This window comes from Budorcas taxicolor, chromosome 10 (assembly GCF_023091745.1).
Source record: "Budorcas taxicolor isolate Tak-1 chromosome 10, Takin1.1, whole genome shotgun sequence".
NCBI classification, from domain to species: Eukaryota; Metazoa; Chordata; class Mammalia; order Artiodactyla; family Bovidae; genus Budorcas; species Budorcas taxicolor.
In genome coordinates, this window is record NC_068919.1 from 18,904,417 (window position 1) to 18,917,731 (window position 13,315).

At 35.8% G+C, this 13,315-nt stretch overlaps 1 protein-coding gene across 1 annotated transcript in view; it reads right to left on the bottom strand.

Annotated features, from left to right (window-relative positions):
- The window catches only part of MYO9A (myosin IXA), a 181,041-nt gene that overhangs the window by 50,683 nt on the left and 117,043 nt on the right, over nt 1-13,315 (bottom strand). The window contains exons 24-27 of the mRNA XM_052646755.1: nt 11,511-13,118; nt 7,835-7,934; nt 7,103-7,318; nt 840-952 (exon numbers count right to left, since the gene is read on the bottom strand). Coding sequence (XP_052502715.1) covers nt 840-952; nt 7,103-7,318; nt 7,835-7,934; nt 11,511-13,118 — 2,037 coding nt within the window. The remainder of the gene's footprint in view (nt 1-839; nt 953-7,102; nt 7,319-7,834; nt 7,935-11,510; nt 13,119-13,315) is intronic.

The window sequence follows — 13,315 nt, forward strand, 5'->3', positions numbered from 1 at the left end:
GCTGTTGCTTTTGTCATATATAGGCTATTTTAGAAGGATGTGGAAATTAAATTTATATATTTAATCTGCTATCTCCACTTGTATATTTTTCTACTATGTTATATTTTGTTTCTCAAACTTTCATCTCCAGCATAATCTGCTCTAGATTTGGGTTACCTTGGATTATACTCTACAGTCATTGAGAAGGGTTATGAACCAGATAGATAATTCAATGTGATATTCAATATCAGGGAAGACCTCATATCAGTGAGGACCCAACTGCCTTACATAATACAATAAGGGACAAAGACATACTCTTGATAAATAAAAACTTCATATACTTTCCTAAAAAGAACAGTTATTTCTTGAAAGATTTTTCCAGTTATATTTTTACAACACTTAGAGCAGAATTCAAGTCCAAAACCAGAAAATATTTTCACTCTCATCTCATCTAATGTCTTTTCTTTACAACCAAAAATCCTAAGTCATATAATGATGTTAAGACTTTGCCCTGGGGCTTCCCTGGCGGTCTTGTGGTTAAGACTGCATTTCCACTGCATGGGGGTGTAGGTTTGATCCCTGGTCAGAGAACTAAGATTTCACAGGCCAAACTGTCACCAAAAAAAAAAAAAGAAAGATTTTGCCCAAATCACAGTGCTAACATATAAAAAGACAAAGTTTACTATATATATCTGAACTGTTTGTTTCTGTCAGAGTAGGTGCTTAGTATTTGCTGAAAAAATGAATTCAAAACTTTCAAAATCAATAGCTGCTTTATGAATTATGCTTTTATAAAGATGCTCGGTATTTAGCAAATAGAATTATTTTACCCCTATTAACTTTCAGTGTATGCTTTATACCTTATATCTGACTCTGAAGCCTTCTGTCTCACTGCCAACTTCGTAATCTCTCCTTGAGACATGGTCTTATGAAGCTTTGCTTCTTCATCAACTGAAGAAAACCGTTGTGATGTCTGTAATAATTACATATGTAAAGACTTTAAAACCAAGTAATTATCATAGCACTGTAATTAAAACTCAGATTATAGAATTATTTGAGAATTATACCTATTAAAAACATACAAAAATATTCATATTACTCAGAGATTCATTAAAATAAAAGAACCTACTAAAAGTTCCATTAAGTTCAAACAGTAATCCAAAGTAAAGGGCACTTGGGTCAATAAAAATGCTAAATGGGAAATACCAGCTCATGTTTTCTGACAATTTAGCAAACAATGTCATGTAGGGTGAATGGAAAAAAAAGAATATCAAATGGAAAAGTAAGAAAAAAATTAAAACCATCTAAAGATAGGGACAAAAGATACAGGACCTGATAAATCTAGATATATAGGATAATTAATCAGTGGTTATCAACTTAAAGACATAGCCTAAACTTTAAAGAAAAACTTCTCAAGGTCTGCAAGTAAAAAGATCAAATAACTTATAAGGGCAAGAGATTTAGACTGGCAATAGACTTACCAACAATAACAAACAAAGTAAGACAATAATAAAACAGCACTTTCAAATAACTCAGAAAAAGAAAATATGAATCAAGGACTTTATATGTAGCCAAGATGTCCCTTCAAATATCAAGGCCATAGAAAGATCTCAGGGAATTCCATATTGATGGCCCTTTGAGTAATCTAAGGGAAGAGCTTCATCCAACCAAGAGACAAACAGGGAAACTTCTGCAAAATATTTGAAGTGATAATTGAATATATTTAATAGTAGATCTAAGACAAAAACAAAGGTGGGGACTATGGTGAAAGAATTGTATACAAAATTACATATTCTGACAAAGTAGGAATAAAAGCTTAAAAAAACTGGAGTAGAAGGGAATAGAGACTAGAATAATTCACCAATAGTTGTGTCACAATAGGTAAGAATAGTACTCATTTAAAAATGACTAATTAGAGTATTATTGATTAAATTTTAAAATATTAAAGGCATTTTTTAAAGTTACATATAAAAGTAAACAACAGAACAAGACCACAATGTTTGCTAAACATCAAAAGAAATTTAAAAAAATAAAAGAGAAAAAAATGAACACAGTACATTTAACATAACATGATAATAACAAAATTGCAAGTTGAGAATTAATCTCTCACTTTCATCAATAAACATGAATAGATTTAACTCACCTACTAAGGGAAAGATTTTTTAATTTGGCTCACAAAGCAGGGCCCAACTATATTGTATAAAAAACACACCTCTAAACAAAAGGATCCAGACAGGCTAAAGTTGAAAGGACAAACAACAGTATTCTTGGCAAATGGAAATAAAAAGAAAACAGAGGCTGTGATATTACTAATGTAGAATTCAAGCAAAAAAACATGGAAGCTGACAAAGGACACTTTTTAATACTAAAAGGTACAATTCACAATGAATAATAGGAATGATATTAACATTCATCTGATATAAGACAGATAAAAAATAATAAGGATATAGAAGACAAATAACATTATCAGTAAGGTAGAGATTATGGATGTATACTGAAATTTTATACTCTGGATAGAAAATACACCTTATCAAACACACAGTCAACAAGTAACAAATGCTGGCAAGGATATGGATAGAAGAGAACACTCATTCACTATTAGTGGGAATGTAAACTGTTATGGCTAAATCATTACATAGTATATCTGAAAGTAACATAATATTGCAATCATATATATTTCAATTTTAAAAATGCATGTGGAACATTCATAAAAACTGATCATATTCTAAGTAACAATGAAAATACCAATAAATTTGATCAACAGAAGCATTATAAATAGTCTTTCACCAGAATACAATAAAACCAGAAACTAACAAAGATTTAAAAACAAAAAGGCTCTTCATCTGAAAACTAAAAAAAATTTTATTAAACAAGTTTCAGGTAAAGAAAGAAATATAAACTGAAATTACAGATTTTCTTAAAAACAATAAATCCTTTACACATTAAAATAAGTGAGATACATCTGAAGTGTGACCAGAGGAGAATTCATAGCCTTAAAAACCTGTATCAGTAAAAATAAATGAATTAAATTATTCACTCAAAAACTAGAAAAATAAGAAAGTAAACCAAAAGAAAATATAATAAATAATAAACATAAGGTAAAAACAGAAATCAGTGGAGAATGAAAAAAAAAGGATATATGATAAATAAAACCAGATCCTGTTACTCTGGAAAAAATTAACAAAATAGACAAATAACTAGGTAAAGAAAAAAAAAAAATCTATGAAATAAGAACTGACAAAAGGGAAATAACCACTGAAACAGAACTTTTTAAAATCATGAGACTACTTTATAGACCCCTATGCAAGTAAATCTGGACGATGAAATGGAAAAAAATAGTTGCCAAAATTGACCTTATTAGACAGAAAGCTTTAAAGGGTAATTCTCCTAGAAGAACTAGAGGAACCTATGCTACAAAAAAGTACCAATCCCAGATAGTTTCATAGGAAAATTCTGTCCTCTGACTTTTGGGGGGGGAATAAAATACATATGTAAATACTAAGTGTAAGGAGTTCCCTGGTGGCCTAGTGGTTAGGATCTCACTCCATGGCCAAGGGTTCAAGCTCTGTTCAGGGAACTAAGATCCTATAAGCTGAGAGGTACAGCCAAAGGGGGGTAAAAAAAAAATTAATGAAAATCTGAATAACAAAACTGAAAACCAGAGAGCCCTAACAGACTAGAAGAAATTTAACAAAATAAAATAGAAAAGAGTATGCTAAAAAATAAGTAAATACTAAAAATAAGTAAAAATAAGTGTACGCAATAAGCTGCTATCCTGGGGCCACCAATCTAAACTTTTTATGGCATAAACTGTTCAATTCACCAGTTTCCCAACTTGCAACACTCACCTCAAAATCACTAGCCTAGGTCTTAAAATATTATAAATATCCTTTCCTGACTTCCCCTTTCTGAAAAATTACTAAGACCTAGTCGAGGTGACTTTCCGCTTACTGTAAAATAAGCTAACACACTTAGCTGTGCTTGATCAATGGGTTTTTTTCTGGCAGTTTTCTGTGGAGTAAAGAGAAGGAAAATTCAACACAGATAAGGAGTGAAGAGTATCTCAGAGAAATACAAACAAAAATAGGAAGGTGAGAAGTACAGTAATTCTTCTGTATTGAAGAATGAAAATGAAAACTCAGTTTTATGATACAGGAGATAAAGTCAGACCCATGGAGATGACTGTTGAAGTGTAAGGAATGGTGGAAGAAACTATACAGAGAAAACTCTGTTACCTATATCAATCCTACAAATAAGGGGTAGAAATGATTTTATTAACTCACTATCCACAAGATTCAGAGACTAAATAAAAAGCTATATAAAAGCTATCTTCAAAATGCTGCTTAGCAGAACATGTTGTTGTTCTTGGGTAAAAACCAACATGGTGTGTATAAAAACTACGTGAAAACAGCATACAGAGACTAAACAGTTATTCAAATGGCAGAGTTATAAGTAGAAAAAAAACCAAGGTCATAAAGATAGAAACTGCTACTCTCACTTCCACTTCTTCATTGCAGGTAACAACTAATTACCGATTTGTCAACTCCAGAGGTAATGCTTACCAAATCCCCTTGAAGGAATTTATATCTAACTGTTTCTATCTCATTAGGATAAGTTATTTCACAATGGAAAGGTCAGTTGATGGCTTCCTTGAGGAATGACACACTTCTTAGCAAATGTCAGAGTTACTAAGTCACTTTGTCCAGAAAAAAATAAACTATCCAGCTTTTTAAAAAAGTATGTGCCCATAAAATCAAGACCATTTACAACCCTGAAGATATTCAGAATTTGATAATTCAGTAGATTCGAGTTAGAAATAATTAGTCTTCATTTTCACAATATCAGATAACATTAGAACATGGTATATTTTCAAATAAACAGAAACATACTTTAAAACTGTCCCTACCCTTCCCACCCCCAACCCCGATAAGTATCTGTCAGCATAGTCTACAGAAAGCAAAGCTTCTTCATGCAAGTGTCCACCAGAAACAAACACCGCAACCTATTCCTAAAATAGCTAGTGATGAAACACAAGGACAGTGAGGAAGCTGGAGAGGTGACTAACACACTGTGCAGGAGGGTGCTCTGCAACTACTGGCATGCAGTGACCGTCAAGCAGGTGAACAGAATCACAGGCAAAGACTGCCAGATAGAACCCTGAGAGGGGCTGAACGCTCCAAGCAGAAAGCCCAGCTTCTTGGTTCACCTCAGTAAGTTCTCAGAAAGAATTCTACCACCAAAAGGACTAAGGTTTGTATCAAAGGAAACTCTCAGGAACAAAATAGCAATTATAAATGCTAAATTCTTCGACTAATAAAAACTGGAGAATAATTTAAGTACGTTCCCTATTTATACTAGAAACATACAGCAGTGTTTTTTCATTCAAATTAGTTTGCTCCATTACATAATTTCATCTTCAACCAAAAAGCATATGATAGAACACGTTTCAATAATTATAACTCAAAAATAGGGCCATCTCCAAAGTGGAGTTATTTAATCCTACACTGAAGAGAAGTCTTTGGTTCTAACTAGATATATTAATGAACATACAGGCTGAGCAACTTTTACCATTTGGTTCAGGGTAATGATTCATTAGTCTAATTAGATAACTGGCTGTGCATTTTTCTATTTTTGTTGGTTATTTTATTTTTTCTTCTTTAGAATATCCATATTATCATTTAAAAAATGGGTCTATCTTCCAACAAAAGATAAAGACAATGAGAATATTCTGGAACTTAACGATAATTTTAATTAACTAGGTCTTTGGCACAAACAGCCTGAAAGTTTAAAAAAAAAAAGTGAAAGTGCTCGTCTCAGTTGTGTCTGACTCTTTGTGACCTCAAGAGCCCGCCAGGCTCCTCTGTCCATAGAACTCTCCAGGCAAGAATACTGGAGCGGGTAGACATTCTTTTCTCCAGGGGATCTTCCCGCCCCAGGGAACAAACCTGTGTCTCCCACATTGCAGGCAGATTCTTTACCATCTGAGCCACCAGAGAAGCCTCCGAACAGCTTAAAACCATTCTTTGAATATTGATAAAACATTTAATGAGTCAAAAGAAGACTATCCTAATATGTTCCTCCCATAATGAACAGATACTACAGAAGAACATTAGAGACTAAACTTAATCAAGAATATGCATGGAAATAAAATGCATATCACTCTACTTCCTCAGTGATAACATTTAGTACACAGTAGGCATACAGGGTACTACTATTGTATTTTCCAGGCCAATTCCAAAATCAAAAACTTTATATCCATAAATACACTCAAACTTACCAAACTATATCTACCTAATTTGGGCTGAGATATGATAATAAAGCTATTTTATTTATGCAGCTTTATTTAAACATAACGTTAATGTTATACTTTGTGATTAATACAAATTCACATTATCTACAGACGTTTTAGTTGGATGGGTTGGTCCAGGAAGGTATTTTTGTCATTTCTCATTAAAGTTAAAAAAAATTCATGTTTATTTTGTATTACTAAAAAATGCAGAGGGGAAGCAGGTTTAAATGCAAAAAAAAAAAAAAAAAAGAGAGAGAGAGAAAGAGAGAATACTATTTCAGTTAAAAGCTACTAGATTATTTAACATATACTCTATTCACTAGACCACAGAGAGATCAGGAAACTATGGCTAGCAGGTCAAATAAAGCCCATTGCCTGTTTTTGTAAATAGTTTTATTGGAACACAGCCATGCACCTTTGTTCACTTGCCTACGGCGGTTTCCATTCTACAACAGCAGAGTTAACTAGTTCCGACAGAGACTGTATGACCCATAGAATCTGAAATATTTAATATCTGGCCCTTTACAAAAAAAGTTTGAGGCTCTTGTTCTAGAAACTTCTAAGATAAAACACAGAAAGCCTCTACATTAGTGCTAAGTTAAATAATTTTAATATTTTTGGCCTAATTTATGATTTAACTGACATACTGCTAAAGTGCCCTTAATCCAAGTCCTGTTAAATTAAGCTTTAGCTCTAGTTGCTGTGTTCACTGAGGTTTCCCACGTACAAACCATTATATGGAGAAGAAGCTGTGAAGGTTAGCTTTAGATTAGCAAAGACTATTTCCATCAGATTTGCTTGTTGCCTATTTTTCTTATATTGCTGTAAAATTACCATTTCGGAGTCACTGTGAGAGGCCTGACCCAGGCTGGGTGCAGGCCCTAGCTCAGAGTGAGAAGCTTGGTCAAGGGAGAGAAGGGGCTCAATAATGTCATCGTAATCATCTTCCTCTGTATCCCCCTCCCCATCGGCAAAAGTACCTCTAGTCAAGAAATCGGAGCGCGTCCGCGCCATTCGAGCTTTCTTTTTATGGGCCGGTCTGGCAACCTGCTTGACCAAATGATAAAACAAATAACACAACAATGTTTTGTTTTGGTTTTTTGGGAGATGATGCCAATGAAAGACATCAAAGAGCTCATGAATTTCTTGAAACATCCCCTCCCGCCCCATGCCTTTTCCACTAGAAGCGACAGCCATAACCAAAATCAATCCATATTCATTACTCTGGACAAAGAATAAGAACGGAAGCTAAATCCACACTGTTCCTCTCCATAGCCAAGGAAGTCATCTTTCACTGCCATAATAAGTCACCAAAGTCACCTGCATAAATTGCCTTCTTTTCTTTTAGAATTCCTTTTTTGTAAATATAATCTGGATTTGTAGGCATCCTTCCCTGCCTGAAGTATTCCTCTCTGAGTATAACAGATTTAACTCATGGCTTCTTTTTCTATAAACACTTGGGAGTAAATGAGTAGATCAAGTGTTCTAACTACAAGAACAGTAATTTCCAAAACAGTATGCACCTATTTTGCATAGAAGATAAATAAAACAAAATTCAACACTTACCTCTCCTTGGGCCGGCCCAGTTAACTTTACAGGTTTCCAAGTTGGTTCATCTTGTTTCTGGAGTTGAGGATTTCCACTGTTCAAGGTGTCCGTGGTGACACTTAGGATGAAACAACAGAATTACATTTCTATTCCTAGCAGATAACTCATGGCAGCAGTCTTAAAAGGATAGCATGAAATATAGTCTAACAAGCCAGGTCAAAGAAATGGATTTGATGATGAGAAAGGGAAAATACTAAGTCCACAAATCTTAAGAATTAGTCTTAGAAGGGTCTTTACACGCTCATCATTATAAAACACCTGATAAGTAGCTACCGAGTGATGAGGATCTCATTACTTTGCTTTATAGGGAGACGGTTCTATTGACAAACAAGTTTTCTTTCCGAAATCTCTCTGCAACTTTTATCTGTTGGCTTAGTTTTAAAACTTGAGGCTGTATAGAATAAAATCAACACTGACAGAGTAAGAAATTGTTATCTATCAGTAACATATTGTTCATCTCTTCTTAGCAAGACTGTAAACTCACTGAAAATCATATTCTACCTTCTAGCATACTTCTGAGTTTAAAGTAGACATTAACTTACAATATCATTTGGCAGACTAATTGCCCTTGCATTCAAAATCTTCCATGAAGGCCTAGGTTATCTTGTACAATAATCTCTAAACACACCCTTCTTACAACTAAAATCTTCTTAGAGACCTCCCTTTCTGACCACTATAAAATCAAGTCCAGCAATCCTAGGTTGTCCTAAAAGATTCCCTTTTGATTATTCAAATCTCTCTTGCCACAGCTGAGTCATTTATCTTTGATTTGTTCTCCAAAAGAGGGACTATTAACAGGATCTTTGATAGCACCTAGCTACTCTGATTAACTTTTAAACTCACAGCATTTTCTCTTAAGTTTCTCCATGATTTCTTTTTTGTTCTCCCTTACTAACCAGATGAAGACTATGATGCACTTACCACCCTACGGCATAGAAAGAACACTAATCCAATGTTACTTCCTAATCAGGACACCCAATGCTGATTTCTAATCAGGAAACTCAAATTCTGGGCTCAGCTATTTCTAACTATGTGACCTTATCCAGGTCATTTCATGTCCAAGGGCACCAGTGACCTCATCTGTAACATGTGGCAACTGAATAGATAACTTAGAAACACTAACATTTACAATTCTATAAAATGCTAATGTTTCTAAAATTACTTACAGAATAAGAGAAGGTGTGAAGTATGGATTTTCCTTAAGCTTTCATGCAAACAATCTAATACATAATCATTTTGAAGATAAATAGTTGTTAATAAGGTAAAGTAAACTAGGTCAAGTAGCTGTTAAGACTGTATCTTGGCAAAATGATAAAAGGAGTAATTCACAAGTATGATTAATGTTTTTGAAATCTGCCTCTTGAGAAATCTGTATGCAGGTAAGGAAACAACAGTTAGAACTGGACATGGAACAAGACTGGTTCCAAATAGGAAAAGGAGTATGTCAAGGCTGTATATTGTCACCCTGCTTATTTAACTTGTATGCAGAGTACATCATGAGAAACGATGGGCTGGAGGAAGCACAAGCTGGAATCAAGATTGCCAGGAGAAATATCAATAACCTCAGATATGCAGATGACACCACTCTTATGGCAGAAAGTGAAGAAAACTAAAGAGCCTCTTGATGAAAGTTAAAGAGGAGAGTAAAAAAGTTGGCTTAAAACTCAACATTCAGAAAACTAAGACCATGGCATCTGGTCCCATCACTTCATGGCAAATAGATGGGGAAATAGTGGAAACAGTGGCTGACTTTATTTTTCTGGGCTCCAAAATCACTGCAGATGGTGACTGCAGCCATGAAATTAAAAGACACTTGCTCCTTGGAAGAAAAGTTACGACCAATCTAGACAGCATATTAAAAAGCAGAAACATTACTTTGCCAACAAAGATCCATCTAGTCAGGGTATGGTTTTTCCAGTAGTCATGTATGTATGTGAGAGTTGGACTATAAAGAAAGCTGAGCCCTGAAGAATTGATGCTTTTGACTCTTGAGAGTCCCTTGGACTGCAAGGAGATCCAACTAGTCCATCCTAAAGGAAATCAGTTCTCAATATTCATTGGAAGGACTAATGCTAAAGCTGAAACTCCAATACTCTGGCCACCTGATGCAAAGAACTGACTCATTTGAAAAGACCCTGACGCTGGGAAAGACTGACGGCAGGAGGAGAAGGGGACGACAGAGAACGAGATGGTTGGACGGCATCACTGACTCAATGGACATGAGTTTGAGTAAACTGCGGAAGTTGGTGATGGACAGGGAGGCCTGGTGTGCTCCAGTCGATGGGGTCACAAAGAGTCAGACACAACTGAGTGACTGAACTGAAGTCTTCTATAAAACAGATTCATGGATCTAACAACGATATACACACACACACACATCCCTCACGTAACTAAATCAGAAAGGCAGAAAACAATATGTTCTTAACATTTTCTGATGGGCTTATATGCTACGGACAATCTACAGGTTAATGGGCAGGACTAGGATCTCAAGCTGTCATGTAGTCCAACTGCATTTTATAATATGATATAAAAATTCTTCGTGGAAAAATAAAGTATCAATGACCTCTTGCCCATTTTCTGTAAAATCTGTATGCAGTTTTTTAAAGACTGAAATATTTTTTAAAAAGCTCAGGATTTGATGAGAAAGTTATTTTCACAGTTAGTATGAAATTTAACTTTTTTAGCCCTAAGATATAGCTCTCCTTTCATTTAAACAGTGATATTCTTCCACAAGAACTGAAAGAATCCACTGTGTAACTGGGCTTAATACAAATATTTTAAATTTTATAAAATTTGTTTTATGTACCACTTAAATGCTTTCTCACAGCTACCACTAGTTAAGAAAACTTAAAAGTATAAGGAACTTCCACTTATACAAGGTATCTAAAGTAGTCACAGGGAATTCTCCAGCTATCCAGCCGTCAGGACTCTCAAGCTTTCACTACTGAGGGCCTAGGTTCAATCCCTGGTTGCAGCGCAGCCAAAAATAAAACTAAAATAAAGTAGCCATTGTTATAAACAGAAGGTAGAATGGTGGTTGCCAGGGGCTAGGGGTAAAGGGAAAAAAAGAGTTGCTTTCAAAGGTAACTGAATTTGTTTTGCAAGATAAAGTTCTAGATTTGTTGCACAACAATGTGCATATGGGTAACACTACTGAACTGTACACTTTAAACTGGTTAAGATGGTAAATATTATGTGGCTTTTATCCGCCCCCCTCAAAAAAGTACAAAGATATTAATGAAGACCATAAATAGGGCCACAGCTATCACAAATCCCATTAATTTTAAAGCCTGATACAAATAAGCTTGGACTGCTACACCTAATAACTGTGGGGCAACCAGCATTTGCTGAATGTCTACGGCATTTCCAGCCACTCTATGGCTCTCCACAAATGCTTTCTCCCTTAATGGGAGGGAACTAAAAATCCTGCTGCCTGTACTTAGTCAGAGACTCCCAGGGTATAATTATATCCAGTTTTCAGGTGGCTGGTGTAGTCAACAATCAGGAAATTTTTAACACAGAAAATGGCTAATTTGAGTAGCACCCATACAAATAACTGAGGAAGACCAAGGCACCTTAATGAAAATTTCCAAAAAGTTTCTCATTTATACATAGAAATAAACACTTCACTTACAGGGAACTACTCATATTTTCCTTTGGCGTGAAAAAAATGGCCTTAGTAGTTCCATCTCTGAAAGGGTCATCAGATTTATGGCTACAAGGCTGAGCTGGCCTAAGGTGTTCTCTCTTTGAGATGCGACTATGAGAGTGTTTACAGGCAACATTCAGTTGGGTGGACATTCTGTCTGCCTTGGATAATTCCTTGACAGTATGAGATTGGCCTGGGCCTCCTTTTCTTTCAAAGAACAGAGTGACAGGTTGGTCCTCCAAGGGTAAGTGAGCAGAGGGACTGTCTTTTGGGGCAAGAACAGAATCTTTTATAGTTACTGACGGAGTCCCAGCCATACTGGGTTCTTCATCCTTATTTGGGGTTTTCAGGATGAATAGAGAGGATGGTCTCTCTATTCTCTGCTTTGACTGATGGAAAGATGGTACCAGAAAACTCTCCCCAGTTCTTGGCTTTTCAATTGTCTTGAAGGCTTTACGCTCCTTTTCTAAAATATCTTTTTGTCGGCGAATCTGTTTCATCATCTCTTTTTCATTCTGCTGCTGCAATTGCTTTTGCCTTTCTTCCTTCTCAGTGTTCAACTTTTCTAACTTCTTAAGAACAGCATTTGACGAATCTGTATTCAAAGAAGCAACAACCTGATTTTCTCCTGGGAGGTGGTACTTTCCAGCTTCCCTGCTGATATCCAAAGTAAGAGATGGAAGCGTTTCTTCACTTTCCAATAGTTTGCTTCTCTGGACACTTGTGTCTAGTTGGGAGCTCGTTTTCAGTGGGTCTAGATGGGGAATATAAAAAAATGTAGGCAAACTATTTGAAACAAAGGGGTCTCTCAGCTGTGGTTTACAGGTAATAGATTCAGAACTGCAAACCAGTTTTTCCTTCATAGCCCCATTCTTTAAATGCACTGAGTCAGAGGGTGACCCCCTTTGAGTCAATGTGTGGTGAGTCTCACTTGCGGCACTGAGAGGATAGTCCTGTGGATCAAAATCGGGACTGCGAGATACCTCAGGTGGCACAAACGGCAAGTCTCTTTCATCTAGAATCAAGGGCTCTGGTTTGCTCTTTTGGCTCTCCTCACAGCTCAGAAGTTCCAAGCTTCCTTGCGAGCTTTCACTCTCAGGTGTGCCCTGTAAAGACTGAAGGCCCTCAGGCATCAGGTCCGTAGACCATCTACGCTCTTCTGAAGGAGACACGCCACCAAGAGAACGGACTTTCAGCAATTCTAAGCTAAATATAGCTTGCTCTAGTTCTCTCATTCTCCGACTTTCTCTTTTGGCCCGACTCACTTTTTTCTGGTGGAGATCTTCCAAGGACTTGGGTCTCTCTCTTACAATCACATTTTCCTGCAAGTCCACACCACTTTGACTTCTGGCTCTCTCCTGTCGCTTGTTTGGGGACTCATTCAAGCAGTCCATGGAACTTTCATGACTAATTCGATTACTCTCTATCACAGATTTACATTCCTCTATGGCTTTTACTCTGCTGTCAAATGAAGAATCTTCCCATTTTGAAGGGTCTGAACCGTGAATTTCCAGAGTCCCATATGGCTTGATACTTGCCAATCCAAGTTCTAGTTTTGCTTCTTTTACTCTTTGTTCTTTCAGAGATTTAAATCTGTATCAAAACAGAAAAAAAAAAAAAAAAAACCCCAAATGGTTAGAGATATCTCTTGGTTACAAATGGAGAGAAAAAGTTTATTCAGAATTTTTTAAAAAGTAAAAAAAAGTCTCAAAAATTTTTTTTATAATATTAAGTATTTCTTTAACATGGATGCATATTTCAGAATTCTGTTTCTATGAGTGAGATGATGT